Source organism: Cladophialophora carrionii, assembly GCF_000365165.1.
Source record: "Cladophialophora carrionii CBS 160.54 unplaced genomic scaffold supercont1.5, whole genome shotgun sequence".
Lineage (NCBI taxonomy): Eukaryota > Fungi > Ascomycota > Eurotiomycetes > Chaetothyriales > Herpotrichiellaceae > Cladophialophora > Cladophialophora carrionii.
Window position 1 is genome coordinate 3,064,087 of NW_008481830.1, and position 22,146 is coordinate 3,086,232.

At 55.5% G+C, this 22,146-nt stretch overlaps 9 protein-coding genes across 9 annotated transcripts; 5 read left to right on the forward strand and 4 right to left on the reverse strand.

The window, feature by feature from the left end:
• Positions 1-443: 443 nt before the first annotated feature.
• On the forward strand, positions 444-1,556 carry G647_06937 (uncharacterized protein; the record flags this gene model as incomplete). Its single annotated transcript, XM_008731255.1, has 1 exon — positions 444-1,556. One exon carries the CDS (start codon positions 444-446, stop codon positions 1,554-1,556), a length of 1,113 nt encoding a protein of 370 aa, XP_008729477.1.
• Positions 1,557-2,349: 793 nt separating this feature from the next.
• G647_06938 (uncharacterized protein) lies at positions 2,350-3,751 on the forward strand (the record flags this gene model as incomplete). Its single annotated transcript, XM_008731256.1, has 3 exons — positions 2,350-2,541; positions 2,606-2,741; positions 2,811-3,751. 3 exons carry the CDS (start codon positions 2,350-2,352, stop codon positions 3,749-3,751), a joined length of 1,269 nt encoding a protein of 422 aa, XP_008729478.1.
• A 615-nt stretch (positions 3,752-4,366) lies between these two features.
• On the reverse strand, positions 4,367-6,064 carry G647_06939 (uncharacterized protein; the record flags this gene model as incomplete). The annotated part of the gene is made up of 1 exon (XM_008731257.1): positions 4,367-6,064. The coding sequence occupies one exon, from the start codon at positions 6,062-6,064 to the stop codon at positions 4,367-4,369; it is 1,698 nt and encodes a 565-aa protein (XP_008729479.1).
• A 1,034-nt stretch (positions 6,065-7,098) lies between these two features.
• On the reverse strand, positions 7,099-8,560 carry G647_06940 (uncharacterized protein; the record flags this gene model as incomplete). The annotated part of the gene is made up of 2 exons (XM_008731258.1): positions 7,099-7,857; positions 7,913-8,560. 2 exons carry the CDS (start codon positions 8,558-8,560, stop codon positions 7,099-7,101), a joined length of 1,407 nt encoding a protein of 468 aa, XP_008729480.1.
• A 1,616-nt stretch (positions 8,561-10,176) lies between these two features.
• On the reverse strand, positions 10,177-11,092 carry G647_06941 (uncharacterized protein; the record flags this gene model as incomplete). The annotated part of the gene is made up of 3 exons (XM_008731259.1): positions 10,177-10,218; positions 10,275-10,503; positions 10,554-11,092. The coding sequence occupies 3 exons, from the start codon at positions 11,090-11,092 to the stop codon at positions 10,177-10,179; spliced, it is 810 nt and encodes a 269-aa protein (XP_008729481.1).
• A 316-nt stretch (positions 11,093-11,408) lies between these two features.
• G647_06942 (uncharacterized protein) lies at positions 11,409-11,876 on the reverse strand (the record flags this gene model as incomplete). Its single annotated transcript, XM_008731260.1, has 4 exons — positions 11,409-11,489; positions 11,598-11,662; positions 11,722-11,753; positions 11,818-11,876. The coding sequence occupies 4 exons, from the start codon at positions 11,874-11,876 to the stop codon at positions 11,409-11,411; spliced, it is 237 nt and encodes a 78-aa protein (XP_008729482.1).
• A 142-nt stretch (positions 11,877-12,018) lies between these two features.
• On the forward strand, positions 12,019-14,262 carry G647_06943 (biotin-[acetyl-CoA-carboxylase] ligase; the record flags this gene model as incomplete). The annotated part of the gene is made up of 1 exon (XM_008731261.1): positions 12,019-14,262. One exon carries the CDS (start codon positions 12,019-12,021, stop codon positions 14,260-14,262), a length of 2,244 nt encoding a protein of 747 aa, XP_008729483.1.
• Positions 14,263-17,206: 2,944 nt separating this feature from the next.
• Positions 17,207-19,114, forward strand: G647_06944 (uncharacterized protein; the record flags this gene model as incomplete). The annotated part of the gene is made up of 3 exons (XM_008731262.1): positions 17,207-17,234; positions 17,284-17,580; positions 17,631-19,114. 3 exons carry the CDS (start codon positions 17,207-17,209, stop codon positions 19,112-19,114), a joined length of 1,809 nt encoding a protein of 602 aa, XP_008729484.1.
• Positions 19,115-19,641: 527 nt separating this feature from the next.
• G647_06945 (uncharacterized protein) lies at positions 19,642-21,280 on the forward strand (the record flags this gene model as incomplete). Its single annotated transcript, XM_008731263.1, has 2 exons — positions 19,642-19,995; positions 20,048-21,280. The coding sequence occupies 2 exons, from the start codon at positions 19,642-19,644 to the stop codon at positions 21,278-21,280; spliced, it is 1,587 nt and encodes a 528-aa protein (XP_008729485.1).
• Between the last annotated feature and the right edge of the window lie 866 nt (positions 21,281-22,146).

The window sequence follows — 22,146 nt, forward strand, 5'->3', positions numbered from 1 at the left end:
ACTCTGATGAGAAGCCGTGAGTCTCTCTTCAAGATGGGCGAACTGTTTTTTATTTCTCTCTTCAAGAACGGCCGAATTGTTCTCTGGTTTCGTTTCTCATTTGTTGAATCTCGGCAAGAATTCTGTCGCCTCCCGCAATTGCAGGGAGGTTTGGTAATTCATCGATCTCACCGGCAGCAGTACGAAATGCGTGACTGAGCAACCTGGAATCCGCCTGTGGAGCGGAGCCATTTGCTTCAGCCGTGATTGTGATTCTGATGGGCTGGTGATGAGGCGGTGTTGATTTACGGAAAGGTGAGGGGGAACAACTCCAAACGTGGCCGCTCATGCCGCCAAATTCGGCAGGAGGTTCCCAGCAGCTTCCTTTTTTTGGTTTTCCAAGTTCTTCACTTGGGCAGGAGCGCGGATCGTGTCAAGTCCAAGCCCAAAATCTACATATTGCCATGACTGACCTGACCCCAGCTTTGTCCAATATTCTGGTGCAGAAGCACTCCTCAAAAGCGCTCTCTCCACCCTGCGACCTTACGGCCAAGCTAGACTCGTTTCTCCGGGAAGCGTACCAGATCAACAGATCCATATCCTCTCTGTTGGACTATTTACGAGCGATACGGACTCCCTATCTATCAAGCGCCCCTCCTCCGCGCCAGAAACGTGTCGACGTCGAACGCCAGTCGCTGTCTTCCCATATACCGGGCCGGCATGTACCGGAGCATCTGAACGACTCTCAACGTGAAGCCATTGACTCGGAAACGTCCTCAGTCCTACGAGATATCAATAAGAAGATAACAGATCTCAACTCGGCAGTGAGTCTACAGCACGACACGGCAAGTAAAGTCCTTGAGCAAAAATATGGAAAACCCAGTGGAGTACTGTGGCGCTGGGCAGCAGGCGACGGTGATACACCGGACGCAGGCAAACCGCAGGCACAAATCGACGAGGAAGGACAGTTAAGGACATTGAAGATGTTCAGAGACGGCGTCTTGTGGTACCTGGGGAAAATGCTCAAGGACGCTATCACAGTCCAGCAGGAGATGGTGGAGAAGCGCCTCGAGCGCGAACAGCAGAAGCAGATGAGCATACTGTACAACCCGCGGAACAAGGGTGTACGCGCAAACAACGGCATGGAAGCCACCGTAACTGGCGTGTCGGAGGGAATTCCGCCAACCCAGGATCTGCGTGGCCACGACGAATACACACCCTGGACAGAGTCCCAGGGCGGCGTGGAACAGGAGCTCTCGCCCGAGCAGCTCCAGCTATTCGAAGAGGAGAATCGAGGCATCTTCGAGCACTTCAACGACCAGCTCGCCAAGGTCACGCAGGTGGAAAAGTCCCTGATGGAGATTGGGAGTCTGCAGCAGACGCTGGTCGGACACCTCAGTGTGCAAGGGGAGATGATTGATACCTTGGTACAGGATGCGATGAACACGGATGAGAATGTGAGGAAGGGTAATCGAGAGTTGAAAAGGGCCAGTGAGAGGGGGAGTACGGCGAGGCTGGTGTTCTATGCGACGGTGGGGTTTTGCTCCTTCTTGGTGGTTTGGGACTTGGTATTCTGATGAGCAACAAAGAGCTGCAAACGTGTGATCCTTGCTGTTGTGGCATGGGCGGCATCCCCCCTGGAGGCAAGTACCTTGATTCTCGCGTGGCACAATAGTCCGCCACTTAGCCCTCTTTCCCCAGCTCCGTTTCCCGCTCCGGTTTACCCCGATCACCCTTCTGTGGAGAAGATCCCCTCCAAGCCGGGAGGTGGGCGTGAATGGGCGTAGAATCGAAGGGATATGACAATCTTGGTTGAGGGTAGGGGAGACGTAGAGCCACCCCTGGGGGAGCACACTTCAGTAGAACTTGGAACACAGTATGCCTTCGAGCATGTGTATCCCAGAAGCGGGCCTTGCGCTGGCCTGTCACTCGATCTCTGAGCAATGAGCTGTCGCCGATTGGGCCATCCGTGTTGGAGACAAGCCTCGGTGTCCTCGGTGTTGGGGAAGGGAGACTCGCCCGTGACGCTTAAACAACTGATCATGTCTCGATCACCGAATGACCCGAACTCTCTCGTTAGGGTTTCTTGTTCCCGTGTCTGCATGTGCGATTCAGTCCAAGGTACGTACCGTGCGTCCGCCCAGCCTAAAAGAATCCAGACGTGCATCGCCCTGCAATGTCCCGACCGTGCTGCAAGTCTTTCTCCTCGTAGTCACGTCTTGGGAGATTTTTCACGACATGCCCTCGCAGTCCTCACCGCCAAACTCTTCTGACCCTTCCTTCAGTTCCGCTTCAGCTCTGCCTTCTTCCTCTTCCTCTTTTGCGCAGACCAACACCAACGCTCGTTTGAGTCAGATCAAAAATCAGACAATGGGTTCCATCTCGAATGAGCCTACCCACACCCTCTTCGACGAGAATGTCGTGCCTCAAGCTCCGGAGGATCCCCTCTTCGGGTTGATGGCCGCCTACCGAAGGGACACCTTCGAGAAGAAAGTTGATCTGGGCATCGGCGCATACAGGGACAACAATGCGAAACCTTGGGTCTTGCCCGTGGTGAAGAAGGTGGGCAATTAATACACACTGCCCACACAGAAAACAGTCGAGCTTCGACTGACTCTGGTTGCAGGCCGACGAGATTCTGCGGAGCGACCCCAACCTCAACCACGAGTACCTGCCGATCGCCGGTCTCGCCGAGTTCACCTCTGCTGCTCAGAAACTCATTCTCGGCCCAGACAGCCCCGCCATCAAGGAGGGAAGAGTATGTGACTTTTCCCCGAGGAGGGGGGAATTTCTTCTACCGCCAGGAAAAACACTGACTTTGTCACAGGCAGCAACACTCCAGACCATCTCCGGCACGGGCGCCGTGCACCTAGGCGGCCTCTTCCTGTCCAAATTCCTGGCAAAGCCGCACCCGCCGACCATCTACCTGTCCAACCCGACATGGGCGAACCACAATCAGATCTTCACCAACGTGCACCTCCCCATCAAGCAATACCCGTACTTCTCGGCCAAGACGAAGATGCTAGACTGCGACGGCCTCCTCTCGACCCTAAAATCCGCCGAGCAAGGGAGCATCATCTTATTACACGCCTGCGCGCACAACCCGACGGGCGTGGACCCGACCCAAGACCAATGGAAGCAGATCGCCGAGATCATGCGCGAACGCAAGCTCTTCCCCTTCTTCGACTGCGCGTACCAGGGCTTCGCCTCCGGGAGCCTGTCCCAGGACAACTTTGCGATCCGATACTTTGTCGAGCAGGGGTTCGAACTCATCATCGCCCAGTCTTTTGCCAAGAACTTCGGCCTCTACGGCGAAAGAGCTGGGGCGTTCCACTTTGTCGCCGCGCCCGCGAGCAACGCCCCGGACGTCACAAAGAGAGTGGCCAGCCAATTGGCGATCCTGCAGCGGTCCGAGATCTCCAACCCGCCGGCCTACGGCGCCCGCATCGCCGCCATCGTCCTCAACGACCCGAAGCTCTTTGCCGAGTGGGAGAACGACCTGCGCACCATGTCCGGCCGCATCATCGACATGCGCAAGGCCCTCAAGTCGTCGCTCGACAAGCTCCAGACGCCCGGCAACTGGGACCACATCACCAGTCAGATCGGCATGTTTTCCTTCACGGGCATCAGCGAGAAGCAGGTTCTCGCAATCAGAGAGAAATGGCACGTTTACATGACCAAGAACGGCCGCATCAGTATGGCCGGCTTGAACACGGGGAATGTAGAGTACGTGGCGAGGGCGCTGGATGATGTCGTGAGGAACGTCCAATAGGCAGGGATTGTTTTTTGAAAGACGGGTGGGCACAACGACAAACCGCAAAAAGATGTTGCACGCGGCTACTCCGTACCAAACCGAGCGATGGGGGTTATGCCACCTACTGTACCTCGTACACGCGTAGCCGAAGGTTCTGAAGCAGCCCACGGCTGAGACGAAGGCTTCAACAACCTGGGACCATTGACTTTCGCCCCAATACTTGATATTTGTGGGGAAATTAGCATTGCATGGCTAGGTAGCGCCGTCAAGACAGTGTATTTTACGGTAAAACCAAGATTTTCGTAGAAAAAAGACAGACGACCCGAACCCTACCAGGTACCCATACCCTTGGAATGCCGGGGGGACGTATCTCCCGCAAACACTGTCCGAGGGCCAAGGCAAGGTATGTATGCCCTGTTCTAGACGAGAGGTAATTACGAGGTATGGTCTTAAGCAGCAGATTCACCGCCGCGTGATGTCCTCTGTCCTCGCACGTGGCTATAGGTAGCGCCATTTTTATCATTTCTCTATCATCAATCGCAATACAGTGGTATAGTAATACAGAAAGCGTTTCTTGAATCCCGTTCCTTCGTGCGTCCAATCCCCCAGTTTCCGTCCTGCTCCCACTCTCAATCATGACTCCTTGCCCAGTTCCATGGCCAAGTCCCAACCCGCGTCGTCCTCCCACGTGGCCGCGCCCGAGACGTGTCTCCCCAGGTACAGACCCACGGCCGTGGCGACGACGGCGAGCATGAAAAAGCCATCGAACCACCTCTGCACCCACGCGGGCTCGAGCAGCCCCGCGCCCAGCGCCGTGTTGATCACGCTGCCCACCTCCTTGGGCATCATGCCACGGAGCATCAGGGCCGAGCTGATGACGTACATGTCGCTGATCTGGCTGATCAGGAGCGCAAAGTTGGTCTTGGTGGCGTGCAGGACCGACGGCATGAAGCGGGCGAAGAGGTGGAACGTTTGCGTCACGGCCGTGAAGGACGCGAGGAGCATGGCCCCGGAGAGGAGGAACGAGATCTGCTGTGCCCAGGACGCCTGGTCGAGCGAGGGGTAGACGTGGCGCGCGAAGAGGGCGATCGTGTACGTCACGGGGTCGGTGTCAGAGGAGGTGGTGGTGGTGGAAGTAGTAGCAGCGGAAGGAGAAAGGGTAGAGGCAGAGGAAGAGAGCAGTGTCCGCCGAATGATGTTAATGGTGGTGGTACAGATGCGGTAGACGCAGTAGCAGGCGAAGATGTGTGAGAAGGCCAACGAGAGTCTCCCCGTGGGGGTCGTGGCCTTGAGCTGATTCGCACGTCGGGCTCGGAGGATCGAGAGTGATGTCTCGAGCGAGGAGGCCATGGTCTCGAGCCCGGAGGCCTCCATCTCCAGCACATCCTTCTGCTGGTCATACGTGTTCTTGCGGACGGCGCCGACGGTGCGGCTCCAGAAGCTCTGGATCGGGCTGTGGTGGCTCTGAGTCGCAGGCGACATCGACTCCATCATACGCAGACGCTCCTTTTTCTCGAGGAGCATGTCCATGGTGGCGTCGAGGCCGGCTTGTTTGCGCGTGATGTCCGTGTCGGCGACGATACGCGCCTTGGGTCCAAAGCTCTGCCAGATGGCGCTGACGGACGCGAAGCCCGAGAGCAGCGCCATTAGCGACACGCCCGTGATGCCCAGTCGATCCAGACACGCTTGAAAGAGGCCCGACTGCCGCGTTATGCTCTCCGTGATGGTGAGGGTGGGTGCGTCGGGGAGGAGCGCCCCGATCGCCCAGAAGCCGAAGAGAAAGCCGGCGTAGCCAGCAAATTCCAGCAGCCACGCCAGATGGGCGCGGCTCCTCTTCTTCTCGCCCCGGAATTTGTAACCTGACTTCGCAACCACGGACGAGATGCCCAGCAGCGGAATGGCCACGACCAGTAAGCCCAACAGACTGACCACGGTGATCTGCAGGGCTATGCTCCTGGCCGTAGGGTTGAACGAGTTCGAAATCTCGCAGAGGAGCAGTTCCGTCAACACGGCAGAGAGGGCGATCGTGGATGCAAATGTAATGGCCGCGACACGGCGGGCGAGCTGTTGCGTGGCGGGCTCGGGCGCTGCGGTCGCTGGTCTGGGGAGACCTTTGCCGCTGCCACCGCCGCTGGGGGCATCCTGACTCTTGTTGGCGGAAGAAGTCTGTGACAAGAGAGGATACACCTTGCGGTAGGCGACGATGGTCAGGACCGCGAAGGTAGCGACGAAAGGAAGGGTCGAAAAGGCAGCTTTGCTCGTGAACCGACCCGGGTGCATAGACGCTGGGGTGCATTCGTCGCAGTCGTCATCGGCGTAAGTCGGCAGCATGGTGGGCGCTCTCGGACGGCGATAAGAGGCGCATGTGTTTGCGAGGCATGTTCTTACCCCGAGTACATGAGGGACCAAATGGGATAGAGAAGCGATTCTCGGTGGTGTACGGTGTACACAGTACGAGTAGAGAACTGAGACACAGACTTGTATGTATATGTGCCTGTGCGCAAGGGGATGGGTACGCAGTCACACAGATGGAGGAATCTGGGCTTGTGGTTATATCCGCGTTATCGATTGGGCGTCAGTGGATCAGCCCCGCCACCCCCGAAGATGATTTGCTGAGCTGTGACGCATAACGGCTTAACGGGGACGCGTCCCTCGTACCTCCTACTGGTTAATTAAAGGCCTCGTCTGAAAAGCATTTCTGCGCGCGCAGCTCACCCACCGCTCTCAGCCTCATTGGAATCCAATACCATGCGACTGTGTGCTGTTCACTCTGACTTGTGAATAATAGGCACATTCATGAGGTCGAGGACAGAATTATTCAATAGGTGCAATTAATTCGGGGTATCCACGACTCTATCCCAGTCCGACTTCTATTGTCTGCAGGTGATTCAAACAGCCGCTCCTCAGTGTCTTCAGCCTCAGAGTTTGCATTCAGGGGCTCAATCGATAGTGCGGAACGCCGCAACCGCGTCAGTCCTCCACACGCCTGTTCGCCGAAGACCTCTCGGACCTGTGTTCCGGCAAACGGTCTGGCTCGAACTTCCACACAACGAGATTCGAACTCAGCAGAGGCGCACATCTCGCTTCGCAGATATCCTGGGGAAGGCTTTCATTGCCCGCGAGGTTCGTCTTCTCCGGATCGGCCGTGTCGTGCCAGCGTGGTGATGGATCCCAGGAGGTCTCAAGGCTCATGTTCGACGGGTCGATCGATGGTGTCTTGAAATCCACTGCTGGGGGATCTGCGGCAAATTGCGCCAGCCGACTTTTTTATACTGATACTCTTGTTCATGGTCGAATTTTCTTCGTCGGGAGAGTGGATAGCGGGGGTACATGTATGAAAACAGCTACCATCAGATGATCAGTAGCTACCGTGACGGAGATCGACCGTGACTGGGAGCCCTCCTATGCGGTTTGTCACGCAAGATATTCGCCAACCAAGGTGTAGTCTCTCGAACGGATGGGCGCCTCTCGTCGACAATATTAGGCACCAGGAGACGAATATCCTCCGTATCAGACACGGCTGCGTCACTTTCTCTGTGCTCGCCCTGCTTCGACGCTGGTTTGGGTGATCTGGCCCGCTCGGTTGCTCGATCAGTATCGTCCCAATCCTCCACCAAGGCAGCCATGCTGGGGCTGTTCATGGCGAGGTCGGCTCTTGGGGCACTTTCCGTGCTCAGATAGCCTATGGGCAACGCGAAACTCCGCTCAGGTGAGTCCTCATCCGACGTCACGTCACTCTTCCCCGAAGTGACTCGAGTAAGCGGACCCCCATATGTGCCTTTCAATATCCCTCGCTTCGGAGGACCAATGGCCCTTTCCACAGCATCGGCTTCTTTCTCTGTGGCTTCCATTGCCATTGACGGATAAATGTTCTTTGCAAATACGTGGTTGCCGCCCGAGGTCTGGGCTTGCTCGAGCAGGTTGCTGTACAGACTGCGACCAGTTTCCATCTGTCGTTTCTTCTTTTTCTTCATTCGTTTCGAGCTGGGCCGAACGACAATGACTGGAACAGGTGATTGTTGTAGACAGTATTTGGAGACTGATCCGGGAAGCAAGCCCTGCATGCCACCCAAGTTTCGTCCGCGTGTCCCGACCACGAGCGCAGCAGGCTCGTACAACTGAATCTTTTGTGAAGGGTCAGCAGGCGGTCGAATCAAAAGAGTGGGGGGTGCAGCTTACCATGCGCTGGAAAATCTCCTGCACTTTGCCCACGGCCAGTTCCATAATGATACTGATCGCCTTCTCTTCCTGGCTGTTTTTGAGCATCACACTGTCAAGCAGTTGTTTCGCTTCTTTCCGATACTTCTCCCGGTCATAAGGAGTATCATGTGCCGTCTTCGAGTCCTTTTCGATCACTCGAAGGCAAACAATCTCGTCGCCGTCGTCGACAAGTTCGTCCATCATCCACTCCAATGCGTATTCGGAATAGTCTTTGGCGTCTGTGCCACATAGGAAGACACGACTCCGTGGGGTGGCAGCATAATCGCAATGCTTGTATTGCAGCGTAAAGGATTCGGTTGATGCGTCTCGGTTGTCGATCGTGTCGAAAGACACTCCGCGCTGATAATGGGTTGGAGGAGGCGGCGATGACATTCTCCTCTGCGACACCGAAGGTCGGGGGCCCTGGGCAACGCTTTCCCGCCTGATCGTGTTTTCAGCGTCGGCAGTATGGAATTGGACCGACGACTTGCGTCTTCCCCCGTCAACCTGGTCCGCGAGCCTCGGTCTGTGAGTGGCCCTGGCTGCGTCTTTCCACACCTGGCCGAATTTAAGTTCTTCCTCTTCCTCTGGTGCAGCGGGTGGTGCGTGCGCAGAGACATCCGTCATTTTATACTGCAACGAACGCGCGGGGTAGCGCTCGATCGGGTTGAGGTTATGTCAAGTGAGGATCAGCGGGCCGCCGGTACGATGGAGTCAGCTGCGAGGAAAGAGGATAACAGTGTACACAGTGGCTCGGTGGATGGATCGTAATAGCACTGCCACTCCTCATCGGGCGTGTTCTAGACCGTTATGTCAGAGCGTGTGGCCCGTGGTCCCGCCCCTTTGCTTGGTTCGTGATGATTCAATCGTGACAGAGTCGAGGATGATGCAAAACGACCCCAATCAGCCGGCATGTAGCTGCATCAGGTCAGAGGTGGAAGGGGAGCTGGTAGACTCCATCGCCGGCGATCAAGTATTTTCAAGGCGCGCGGCTGTGAACAAGCTTGGTATCTTGGCCTGCCTGAGGTATGGACTCCTGCTAAGCTGAAATGTTCAAATTGAGGCGAGGACTGCGGGGCAGAAGGACGGCGAGCTGGGAGCTAGCCAGAGGGAAGGTGGAGTAGCAGAAACTCTGAAGGGCGGGAGGATTCCGGTGCCAATCGTGGCCAGCTGAGCTGCGTAGAGGCTGGGGAGAACAAGGGAGAAGTGGGAGGATCAGACGGCTGAGGCACAATCAGAAACGTTCCTGGAGGATGCGATGGGTGTTTCCGTACTTCTGGATTTGGGTGACGGCAAAAGGTTCTTTCGAAAGCGAGAATGACTCTCGTGACCCTGATACTGCTCCGTCCTTCCGAAGAGAACAATACCTAGGTACCGGTACACGATCCCGCACCAAGAATGGAGCTGCCCTACACAGGCTCGACCATAGTACTCGTTCACATACGGTAGACGGCCACCTATTCTCTTGCTGGTTCGTTATGGTGATAGGAGGACCCAGTAGCAATGCTACACGGCTCACCCAGGACTTGTTCCTTTACTGCCGGGGTATCACAGCAAGCTCCCTGCCTGCCTAGGTAGTCGAGGTGTCACCGAGCATGTGAAATGACGGCTTTCGGTACCCACGTCCTCACGTTTAAACTCCACTCGCTCCGTGCTGAAGCATGTGATTTTGGTTTGGAAGGCTTGGCCTTGACCCGACACAGGAGAGCTGTGTTGAGCTCGTTCTTACGAGGACGCAAACGTGTTCAGTATCATTTGATACCTAGCAGGCCACCGTCCAATCTTTGCCACCCACTTGTCAGCGCATGCAATTGACCACGCGTTGTGCACCTCAGCTTGCCGACCTTCCCCATCACAGAGCTCCTTCAGACCCGCTGGGCATCACTTGACATGGCCCTCCTCAATACCGACTCTGCAGCCTGCCAACAGTGTTGATACAAGACAGTGGCACACAGAACCATTGGCCTGTCCTGCCTCTACAATGGATGTCTCGCTGCCATGATATTGCCCGTCCTGCAGTGCACATATCCCGTTGTCCCAGTAAATTTGGTCGCACCAGTCCCACTGCCCAAATCTGTTTATCCCCACAACCGTCAAAGCACTACCACTATTCGACGGGCAATCTTGCACTTGACAAGCGGGCCAGAGACCGGGATGCGATTTATGTCACCCCCAGGATTATTTCTCTCGGTCGGAGTGGGCAGATTTCCGGAATACATGATGTTGATGTCCCGGCCAATCGCTCACTTTTTTAGCTCCACGTAAGGGTAGGACACTCGGTCCTCCTGTAAGGACGTCACGTTAGTCGAGCAGGAACGAGCTGTGATGAGAATGGACACACCTTGCGCAGGGTGATCTTCGTTCTCTTCTTCGAGACTTGGTGTTCAACGAAGACCTCTTTGGCGTGTTGCGCCTTGAACTTTCGAATGAACCGTGGATCCCACAGCTCACTGGCGACTCCGAGATCTTTGCAACACCTCATCATGGCGTTCGACTTGCAGCCTTCTACGGCCGTAGGTATACCCTCTTTCGTAAAGTAGTCTTGCTCACCACGTGCGATGGACACAAGTCTGCGGAAGCGGTCAGCATGGGCCCCTTAATAGTACTGGGTCCTCCTGACCGGCCATGCGCCAACAACGCGTATTCTCTGGTCACTGATTTATCCGTGACAATCGTCTCGCCCCTGGGGGCTAATCCCCAACCCCCAGGTCCGAAAGCCTTGTTCAGGATCCGTCGGTATTTGATCTCGGGAAGGTATATAATGCCATCTGGTTTGATCTCAATGTCTTCTGGGTCTACCGGTGCTAGCAAGACAGCTGCCGCTTCTTTGGAAAAAGGTTCGGTGGAGAGGCCATGGAACGACCTGGTCCAGTCGACGTTTGAAGGATCGTCTTCGTGCAGTGTCAAGGGTTGGTCTTCGAGATTGTCGAGAGTGCGAGCCTTGGCGGCTACCGCAGGTTTCTGAGGAGGTGCTGCTTTGCTCTGGCCAGGGGTTGCGGCGGCTTCGGCGCGTCGAGATGGTGATTGCGTGAAGACCGTACGTAGAGGAACAGGGCGGAGCGATCGAGGCGAAAGCGAAGGGTATGCTAATGAGGTCGAGCGCGGCTTCGGAATCAACGCATTGAAAGCCTTGCGAGGAATTCGGCTTGCTGTTGACATCTTTCCGCGAGGATGAGTTGAAGCTCCAATTGTGGAAACGAGAATTTACACCAGAGATCTAGAAGGGAGATGAGATGAGAAAGCCGCCGATGACACTGCGCAACGCAACCGAACCCCGTAAGGCTTGGAGATGGCAGATCTAAGTAGAGTACACAGTAGATAATTGATGCTCGAACTTCCCGTGATCGCACCTTAAATTTGCGTAAAGTTGAGCCGCGTCGTTGCCGCACGTCGACGCCGAATCCCGTGACAAGGCCAATAATTTCCATCCATCAGGTGAAGCTGAGAACGTCGGGCCTCGATATCATACTCGCATTTACTTCTCCGACGACGCGTCCCTGCTTTGTGTACGTTCCTCGTTGCCCTTCCGCTTCCAACATTGTCTGAAAGCTTCCATCTGGCGCGAAAAGTCAGTGTGGCCTGAATTTTGCTCCGCCGAGGACCAGCCGATTAAGCGCGGAGAGGTCTTGCTCAAAGCATTGGGGGTTGGGGACTCAACACCTACTTCGGCTTTGCAAGCTCGCCAGTCCTTCTTGTCGTAGTAGCAGTCGTTCATTCGGAGCTGCTCTTCTGTCCCGCTCGTCAGAGTCACATCTTGCAGCTTGCTCTGACATTGATCTCGATTTTACCGGCACAGCCTGTACTGAATATCCGTTGGTCCCTGTCATTGTAGCCGAGGCATCAGCGTGGACCGATGTCATGAGTTAACGACCTGGAGTCCTTACCAGTCATCAAGCTCCTCTTCCGCTGCATCAGGCCGGTTGGAGTTGCCTTGTGCCGACATATTCTATCCTGGAGGTGGTGAACCAAAGTCGAGAGAGAGCCGAAATCTCGCAGAGAAAATCGAAAGTCCGAGGTCGTTATTTCTGACAGTATCTTCCTACCTCACCACCATCGGAATCCCATCAACACCCGACACCACAACCATGTCGAAGCGAATGAACGTCCTCGTCTACTCTGGTGCGCTCACTCAAGATGCCTGGAGAAGTAACCCCAATCTAATGCTGTCTTCAGGAAATGGTAGCACTGTCGAATCAGTTCGGCATTGTCTCTATACTCTCCGGAGGCTGCTCGCTCCCCACTACGCTGTCATCCCGGTCACTGGTGATATGCTCATCAAGGAGCCTTGGACAGCAAGCTGTGCTGCTGTTGTTTTCCCGGGCGGCGCAGATCAAGGCTACTGCAAAACACTAAACGGCGAAGGCAACCGACGTATTCGCCAGTTCGTCGAGCGTGGTGGCCTGTACATTGGATTCTGTGCTGGCGGCTACTACGGAAGCAAAAGATGCGAATTTGAGGTCGGCAACAGACTCTTAGAGGTCGTTGGAGACAGGGAGCTTGCTTTCTACCCTGGCACGGCGCGAGGCTGCGCGTTCCCCGGCTTTGTTTACCATAGTGAGAAGGGTGCTCGAGCTCCAGAGTTGAAAGTTGACAAGACGTCCCTTACTGTAGGGACTGTGCCCGACGTCTTCCGGTCCTACTACAACGGTGGCAGTGTTTTTGTCGACGCACCAAAGTACAGAGAGCAGGGGGTCGAAGTGCTTGCGAGCTATACCGAGCCCCTCGCGGTCGAAAGTGGCGAAGGCGCCGCTGCCATTGTCTATTGCAAAGTCGGCCAGGGCGCTGCGCTACTGACCGGTCCTCACCCAGAGTTTGTCTTTCTCGGAAAGCCAGCGGATGACTGGTCACTAACGAAGCCTAGGTTTGCTGCTGCGAACATTGAGCCGAAGCCAGAGGTTCCTGGATTCTCAGACGTCATCAAAGCCCTGGCTGGGGACGAGAAGCACAGGATGGATTTCCTCAAAGCGTGCCTGACAAAGCTTGGTCTCACAGTGAGCGACGAACAGAATGTACCTTCCCTATCCTACCTGCATCTGTCTTCATCCGACCCTGCCGACACCGCGGGGGTAATTTCTTCCCTCAGCCACCTCGTTGAAAAGGACGAACGTGGTGACGAGTTTCTCAAGGATGAGAACGACACATTCCAGATCCTGAAGCCATCCGTCTGGAAGATGGGTGATTTGATGAAAACACTACCCGCAGAGTCGGACTCAAAGGAACCTGCTGACCAGTCCGATGGCAGCTCCGATCGGATAGTCGATTATAACACGGTGCTAAAGAGGATCATTGTGCATGACGATGATCATCCTCAAGCGAGGTCGACTCCATACTTCAACCACTCCGCTTTCTATTCGAACCTAGACAGGTACCAGTCGCAGACGCCTGGCGCCGTCAATTTCGGTGCTCATTTGTTGTACGGGGAAGTGGTTACATCCACAAATACAATGCTTGAGAAGAACACCCGTCTCCTCCGGGTTCTACCGCAAGGCTTCACGGCAACTGCCACGGTCCAAGTCGCAGGCCGAGGCCGGGGATCCAATGTCTGGGTTTCACCTGCAGGGAGTTTGATGTTCAGCACTGTCATTCGTCACCCGATGGCCCAGATGCAGAGCGCCCCAGTTGTCTTCGTCCAATATCTGGCAGCCATGGCAATCGTCGACGGCATCAAAAGCTACGATGGCGTGCTTTATAGAGACATGCCAATCAAGCTCAAATGGCCGAACGATATCTTCGCCCTGGATCCCGGCAAAGCGAGAGACAATGGCGGTGACCGCAATGAAAATTACACAAAAATCGGGGGCATACTGGTGAACAGTCACTACAACACCAAGGAATATATTGCCGTTTGCGGCATTGGTCTGAACACGTCCAACGCCGCTCCAACGACCTCTTTGAACCAACTTACGCAATTTCTCCCCCACAAGGTCGCCCCATTCACGTTAGAGAAGCTACTAGCCAGGATTCTGACCGTCTTCGATGACCTGTACGCTCGATTCTTGGCGACTGGCTTCAATGAAGCGATGGAGCAGATGTACTACAAACATTGGCTTCACATGGATCAAATCGTGACACTTGAAGCTGAAGGCGGTCAACGTGCACGAATCAAGGGCATCACACGGGATTATGGATTACTTATCGCAGAAGAACTTGGATATGAAGACCGTGAGACTGGTCGGAGGTGGACCTTGCAGAGTGATGCCAATAGCTTCGACTTTTTCAAAGGGTTGGTAAAGGTGAGTAACAACTGGTGGACGACAACAACCACAAACCACACTCCGCATCACTTCGACCGAATAAAGCATGGAAATGACAGTGAACTGACTTTTTGATCAACAGAGAAAGATGTGATGCATACCTCGGGTCCATCAGTCAGGCATGGCTGGACTTTTCGACGACCGACCCTAATTCCCTGCCGCCACCAGCCGTATTGTCCACGATCGCCAGTCTCAGAACTGAATGCAGGGATGCGGGCGTGTGCGTATGATGTGGGTGTAGCCGACTCCCAGGCTCCAATCCCGAGTGGTCCTCCCCAGAACTGTACGCTAGATGCCGTGCTCCGCGCGCTCGAGATGCAGGAATTGCAGCCCTGATGCCGGCACACACAAGAAGCATGTTATCCAGGTCTGCTAGCCCCGAACCACTCAGCATACCACCTACGACACCCGTAGCAGGGTTCGACTGCAGTTGGACCACCAGCGGTTACACAACATGTCAGCATTTCTCGGATTCGACTAACATCCATTTGACTTAAGATCTAGTAGGCGACGAGGGTCTCGCTAACAACCTGAAAGATGAAAAGCGACAATTCTGCGAATGGCCTTGGAGCAGCGACAATCAAGTTACCAGCAAAGGCCGTGCAGTATTGTTCTGCAGCGTCAGTACTGGGGCAGACCCAGACGGCTGATGAAGTTGCTGTGAAGGACAGGGCTGCCTGGTTTTCCAGAGTTTGTCTATTGAAGAGCTGCATATGCTCGTCGCCCAATATAGCGACTGCGCGATGGACACCTTGGAGCTCGTGCACGAACTCGCCAATACTTGTTGTACGTGTTTGCACTTCGGAAAACGGCCCGATGGCGAACGTCCCGGTAGGCCATTGCCAACAGGGGCGCTTCCACGCCAAGGAGGTCTTGTTGAGCACATCGTTGACTGGCGATATCAAGGACGAAGGGGACCACAGAAGCTTTAGGCTTGGCGTCCACTGCGAGGCATCGACGATCCCGACTTTGCTCACCAGTCATGCTCAAGAGAGAACGTGAGGCTCCACGGAGTGCCTGCAGCATGATCCGAAGAGAAGCTGCAGCCAGGATGCTGCCGCATGGTGATGCAGCACGTCGAGCACGTCTACGAGCATGTCACACTTCCCGCTTGTGCATTTGCCATTGGACCCAGCTACTCCGTCTCTCGCGAGACTAGCAGCAATAGCCTCATCAGCTGCGAGCACACCGGGTTTCTCCCATTCGTCCATGACCCATGCGTGCTGCTGCTACACCAAAGTGACATGTCCGACGTGCCTACTGTGTATTCCATGACCGCCATCGAATACCGCAGGCCCAAACAGTGTTGTGCCGTCCTCCTCAACAAGTGTTTCCACCCTAGTACCAGTCCCCTCGGCGCCTGCTATACAACCAGGGCGTTCCTCTACTTCAAGTCCTGGAGCACTGCGCAAAGCTCGGAAGACGTGAGACCCCGCTCGTGATTGTCTACGTTGGCGGAGAGGGGACGAGGTAGCCCTTGGGTAATTCTGTTTCGGATGTCCTAGTACTCGGACGATCGTTTGCAGAGGAAGCTGGCTCCGACAAATTCGGCTTAGTAGCTCGCGTCGCATGCGATTAGACGAGAAGCGAACCTGGAACTGAGTGATCGTCTCGCCCTGGCCGTGGCCTGTGGCTCGAGCACAACGGCAGCCCGCGTGGGAGGCGTCTTCCGCCCGTAGTTTGACGCATGGACAGGACAACGGACCTCTGCGAGGCGCAACGCATGTCGAGGTAGTCTGCTGCTCTGTGATCCGAGGAACTGCGCGTTTACCCTCTTGTCCGCTGCCTCTGCTCGTCTGTGATGTGCGACGAGTCAAGTCGTACATAGAAGCAGAGGGGGAAGAGCAGCTGTACTGTGCTAATCAACTTGCTGGTGAGATGTCGACACCCTGCCCTTGACTGAGCGCTGCAGCAGCCGATCAATGCCCAGTCGAGACGCCATGGACATGTACACCAAACCCCTGAATCCTCCAAGAAGACGACCCCCGAGCGGGCTTGCTATTCGTACCGTGCAAAGGATCGCGATGGAGGAAAGAACCGGGCTTTGCAAACACGAAGGTTTGACGTAAGACGCAGCTCGTGCAGAGGTTGACTCCACCATCCTTGCTGCCTCTCTCAAAGCCGGCGGTCCCCACATGGTTCTGTGGTTCTGTGGTTCTGTGGCTTTCCAGCCGCTCGCCGCCTGTATCCATCGAACTGGTCGAACTCTCCGTCACGTACCCGTTTGGCTGACGTTGCCGACGCCCATCTTCTCCATCATCGACCTACAGGGACCGGCCCCCCAAGAGCCCCAGAACCAGGTGATTGGTTTGCCATAACGCCTAGCGTCGCCGGTCGTTCCAATGGTGTCGGTCCCGGAAACGCAGCGAGTGGCAATTGCTGGCAGCGTTGCGCTCTTCCATCCAAATTTGAAGAATTCAGTACTCGTACCTCGCACCGTGCAGACCTCCCAATCCTGATTTCTCCCGTCGCCAGTCATCAAGAAGCCTCAGCAACGTCGACGACTTTCGATCCTGACACACGGGCCCGTCTAGCCACGGACGGAACTGAGACGCTGTGCCGGTGCTTGAAAGGTGTCTGTCCGATAGCCCTGCCATCGCCTCAAAGACATGGTCACACTAGCCTCACGAGTCTAGTTGTCCTTGTCGCACCCCAGCCTTGCGCCGTAACCTTGCAAGACCAGGTTCTTGCCTACCCATGCTCAGGCCAAGTCATCCTGACATAGGGTCCCCCAGCCGTACAGCGTTCGCGCCGAACCAGCAGCTCCCCAGTCAACTAATCATTCCCGTTTTGGTCGAGGGCCTGCATCACGTCTCCCACCTGACGCAGCTCTATTGAGCGGCTTCCTTCACCGCAGATCCGGCTTGACCCAAAACTTTTGGACTCGATCCCGCATATGCCTCTTGGGGACCATAAAAGCCCGTCCCCCTCCATGTTTTGAACAAGAGGCCAGCGTCTTTTAGGGCAGCTCGGTGCGCTTGGGCTTTTCGCCTTTGTGCCTTACTTCAGTCTTGTCGACATGGAGACCGTCTTCATCACTATTCACGGTGAGCGTCGTCGTCGGGTTATCCCATTGCCATGCTAACAAGCCGCCAGATCTCTCGCAGGATGCTAGTATCAGATACTGCTCTGACTCGGTGGAGGACATCCTTGGCTATCTTCCGCACGAGGTGACAGGCAAATCATGTTGGGAGTATTTTCACCCCGACGAGATCCCCTTTGCACGGGCCATTCAGGGCCGTGGCATCAGTCTGGACAAGGCTGCTGTCATGAGCTACGCCCGCATAAAGCACAAGGACGGCCGTTGGGTCGGGTGTGAATGCTCGTTCACGGTAGTCTATGACGTCCTCGTGGCCACCACGGCGATTTACCGACGAGGCCCCAAGGCGAGGCGTAAGTCGAGCTCCTGCCGTCTCCAGGGCCGCCATACTGACTGAGCACAGAGCGGGCGCTAGACGGAGCCGGTGTCCGGCGCATCTTTTCGTCTTCGCCACGCGATCCGAGATACCATATGCTGCAGTACCTGTCCAACAAATTCTATCAGGAACCCGAAATCCATTCTCCAGAACCGAGAGCCGCGCTCTTCCTCAATCGGTTTTCGCGCACCTCGACCATCATGTTTGCCACGGACGGCCTCGCCACCATTCTGGGCCTGGAGCCGGCCGATGTCATCGGGAAGAGTTTCTATTACTGCATCGAGGAGAACTGTCTTCGGGACGCCGTCAAAGCCCTCGAGAGTGCGAAAGCTAATGACTCTATCGCCTACTTGAGGTTTTGGTACCGGAACCCCTTGCGGGAAGACAACAGGACTCACGCTGATTCCGTGGGTGATGAGGACGAGGACGAGGATGGGGGTGTCTCGCTGGGCGCCAGGTCCAGTGTCTCGATGACGGATGCTTCCACTCCAAGGCAGACCGAAGACGGCGCCCGGCTCTTTGACGCAACGACCCCCCTGGTTACAGAACAGTCCTCAGGGGTGAACCTTGGGCCGACGGCCGAACACCAGTCTTCCCGGCCGTCCGATGCGCAAGAAAGCGGTCGATCACAGACTGACCAAACCCTTGGGCTTCCCGTCGAAAACAACCTCACTATGGGACGGTCGAACTCGGATCAGAGTGCGGACCTTGATGCCAATGCTGCTGATACGATCTTCGACCGACCGGCTACTCAACGGTCGTCGTCCTCAGGAACCCCACCCGAAGATCCAAGATTGGAGATCGAAGCCGTCGTCTCCTGTTCTTCCGACGGGCTTGTTGTCATTCTCCGTCGCGCCAGACCACTCGTACCTCACCGACTTGGGGCAACGGAGGCACCGTACTATGCGAATGGCCTCTTCGCGTCTCCTTGGGCCCCCGAGCCAGTCATGCCTCCTTCCGCATACGAGACTGCTGTTGCTCCACCGGCCATTTCACCGGGGACAACGGAAGAAGAATCTGGCTTCATGGCCGCCATCCGCGACGTGGCGGTGTTTGCTTGGTCCCTTACGGGTATCAACGGGTCGCTCGCACAGTATGCCAAGGGCACGCCGTCTCCGGAGGCCCTGCCACCTGATGGTCTACCTATCTGGGATCCCAATGCCGATGTTGATCCACTAGCCAATGAGCAGTATAACGGCTTCCTGGGAAGCGTGCATCGGCCTTGGGCGGGACCGGGCGGGGAACTGGCCGAGGCGAAAAAAGACGACGAGTTAGGCAGCAGTGACGACGAGGTTCTTTGGAAGAGAGCTCCTACAATGACACCTTGGAGGCGGCCCAAGAGAAGAGCGCATCACGATGCTTTCGGCGAGGATGGCGTTGATGGCGTGGACGGTGAGAACCCACGGGGTGGGCGCAAGAGACCTACAAGGTCGAGTTCGGGCTCTGGGCGAGCCCCCGGCTCCGGAGCAGCGTCTACTTCCGGGCCGGGCTCATCCTCTGGGACGTCCTGAGGACTCGGCGGCGGAGCTCTCTTCCAGATGATACGGGCATGCTACTTGTAGTACTGTTTTTGGAGCGGTTGAGCCAGCACGAGTTACGATCCTTGGGTGACCACTAGTCCATCTCAAAATACCATGTCGAACCAGTAAAGATTTGGCAGGTGGGGTCTATTGCTTTCGTCCTGGGGCAGACCACCCCTTTCAAAATGGATTGTGACGATGTCTGGCAGAATATACTGCTGTGTGCAAGATGCTGTGTAGCATGGCGGGTCAGGGCGATTAGCATTGCTTTTCTGGAGAGAATAGGCGAGTGCGGACGGCAGCCTTGTCAGATCGTGCTCGCAGCCTCGGAAAGCTGGGCACGTGCCGACGCGTTGCCGACGCGCTTGGTCTTCGTAATTAATTACTTACATGTTTTCGTCACTTTCACTTTTCTTTCACTCGGGATGGCGCACATCAGTCTTTCTTCCTGACTCTCCACCTACGTACCTGGAGACGATCCTGGCACATGCTGTCCTCCATATCATCTGCTACCCATCATGCCTCTCAATGAGAGTAAGACGATGCAGCAATTCGTCAACAGCCGTACATCCGCGGTTCAGCCAACACGACCAGATAAGCGACCTCTGACGCCGCAGCTCAACTCGGGCCGTGAACGATCTCTGCAGCGTCAGGACGACTCCCGCCGCAAGCCCCAATCCGCCAGCCACATCAAACAAACCAATGTACCCCTCAGCCGAGAAGAAGCAGCCAAGTTGAAGATAGACGTCCCTAGTACACAGCCAAAGTCAAAGCTCGCACAAGTTACCGAATCGAATGCCACCCAACGTCCAGCCGCACCTCCTCATACAAACTTTACGGAACGAGTGTCAGAAATGGCTTCGCGGCCCAGTGTCAGTGTTTGCGGTTGTTTCAGTAGCGGAGCACAAACTAACTGTTCTCGAGGCGTTTGACGATACTCAGAGCATACACTATGACGACTCACTGAGCGTGACCGACGATCGAAGTGTACCCATACATATTCCTCTCTCCTACGGCCAAGGTCGGAACAGTCCACGTCTGCGCAGTGCTGGCCCGCCCATTCCTTCCTATCCCACCGTCCAACGAGAGACGGTAAATGCGTCTGAGGAAGATGAGTGGGGAATGGAACAACCCCCAGACTGGATGGCTGAGGTTGACGCCGAAAGGGAACGCCATGGTATGGCCCCAAAATATCGTACGCGCTTCAACCGCGACGTCTACCCAGTGCATCCTGCCGATGATGACTTCCAAGACGGGTCCGAACAAGATGGCGATGGTGATGAAGGGACGTTCCTGATTGAAAACACTCCTTCACGGACAAGGGTGATCCCCGACCACACGACCGCTGTCAAGCCTCGCGCGGCCGAGGCTCTGATGACGCCAGTCAAGGTCGAGGAAGCAGCAGACAAATCTCTGCCCAGACACAGAAAGTCGCTAAGCGACGTCGTTCAGACGACCACCGCCGACCCTCCTCTCCGTCAACAACTCATTCGTGACCGTTTCCATGTACACAAGCCACAAGAACCAACAGCTGAAATCGAACGATCCGGGACTCCGCGACAGCAACTCCACGCTCCCCAGCCACGTCCACCGCAGGTGCAAGCAGCACCGTTCTCATCCAAGGTCTCTTCTTACCACGAATCCTCGTCGGAGGAGGAACAACCACTTCCACCACCTGTATCTGATTCTCCACGACCGGGCACCAAACGTCCACGTCCCGCCCGAGATCTGGACTTCGACCCCGAAGAGCTCAGGAACAAGACCGTAGCCGAGCTCGACAGCATCCCATTTCCTACAGATCCGCGCCTCCCCAGCACCTCACCCGCCATGGATAGCAACGGCCAACCCCTGAGCCTTCCCGCCAAACTCACGAATCTGACGAAGATGCGGCCCGAAGACCAAGCCACGCTGTTCAAATCGCTGGACGACACAGAACGGGAACAGACAGCAGAATGGTTCCTCGAAAAGTTCAGGGAAGACATTGTCAAATTGATGGAGACAAGAGTCCAGCGGCGGAAGGTTGCATTAAAGTTCGAATTGGAAGTGAAGAAGAGGGAGCGGCAGGTCCGGGTGAAGAAAGGGGACGTCGAGGAGCAGCTGGCGGGCTTGAAGAAAGGAGGCAGCGAGTTGGTCAGGGGCAAGAGCCCTGCGAAGTGAACCTGCCCCAGGGCCGATGAACAGCGAAGACGGCATGATCGCATAAGTACAAGTAAGTATTCATGCCATCTTGATAGAAGGGGGTGCATCAAAATCCTGCCATGATTTTATGAAGCAATGATTGGACCGAGATCATGATTTACGACGAGACACAGATGTATCAATTAGAAGGAGTGTCTAGAGACAAGACACAAATGTATCAGTTAGAAGGACTGTCTCAGAGAGGAGACCCAAATGTATATATAATAGAAGGAGTGTCTTAGAGACGAGACACAAATGTATCAAATAGAGGGAGTCTCAGAAACGAGACAAATATCCAGCCAGAATGGGACAGAATGGGACAGAATGGCATGGGATGGGATGGGATGGGATGGGAGCTTCAGAGCCTGTCCAAGGATCGATCGCCCCCTCCTCATTTACTCCGTATAGCCAGAGTTGCGCTTTTACGAAGGCCAGAAGTATCATTGTTGTTACTAGTGTTTCACAGAAGTAGGTGCCGAATCGGCTGCATGGGCATTAATATGGAAGAGTTCAGGCAGGCAGTCAGTCGGTGTCTTTGGTACAGCACAGTAGGTACCGTAGCAACTCGCCCCCGTACGGAGTACACTATGTAGTACAGAGTAGATGCCTTTTACTCTGCCACTATCCCACTGTACTCCGTATACCGGTGTACCAGTATACCAGTGGAGTGACTTGACAGATGCCGGTTCCAGCTCCCAGGGTCTGTACAGTGTACAGTGTATAGGAAGGAGACGTCTGTCGGCAGCAGTGCGATTTCTCAAAACGTCAACAACCCGGCTCGAGGCTTGTTTTTTATAACTGGCTCAAAATACATATATCGCAATTGCCAGCTCTCAACCTGTCTA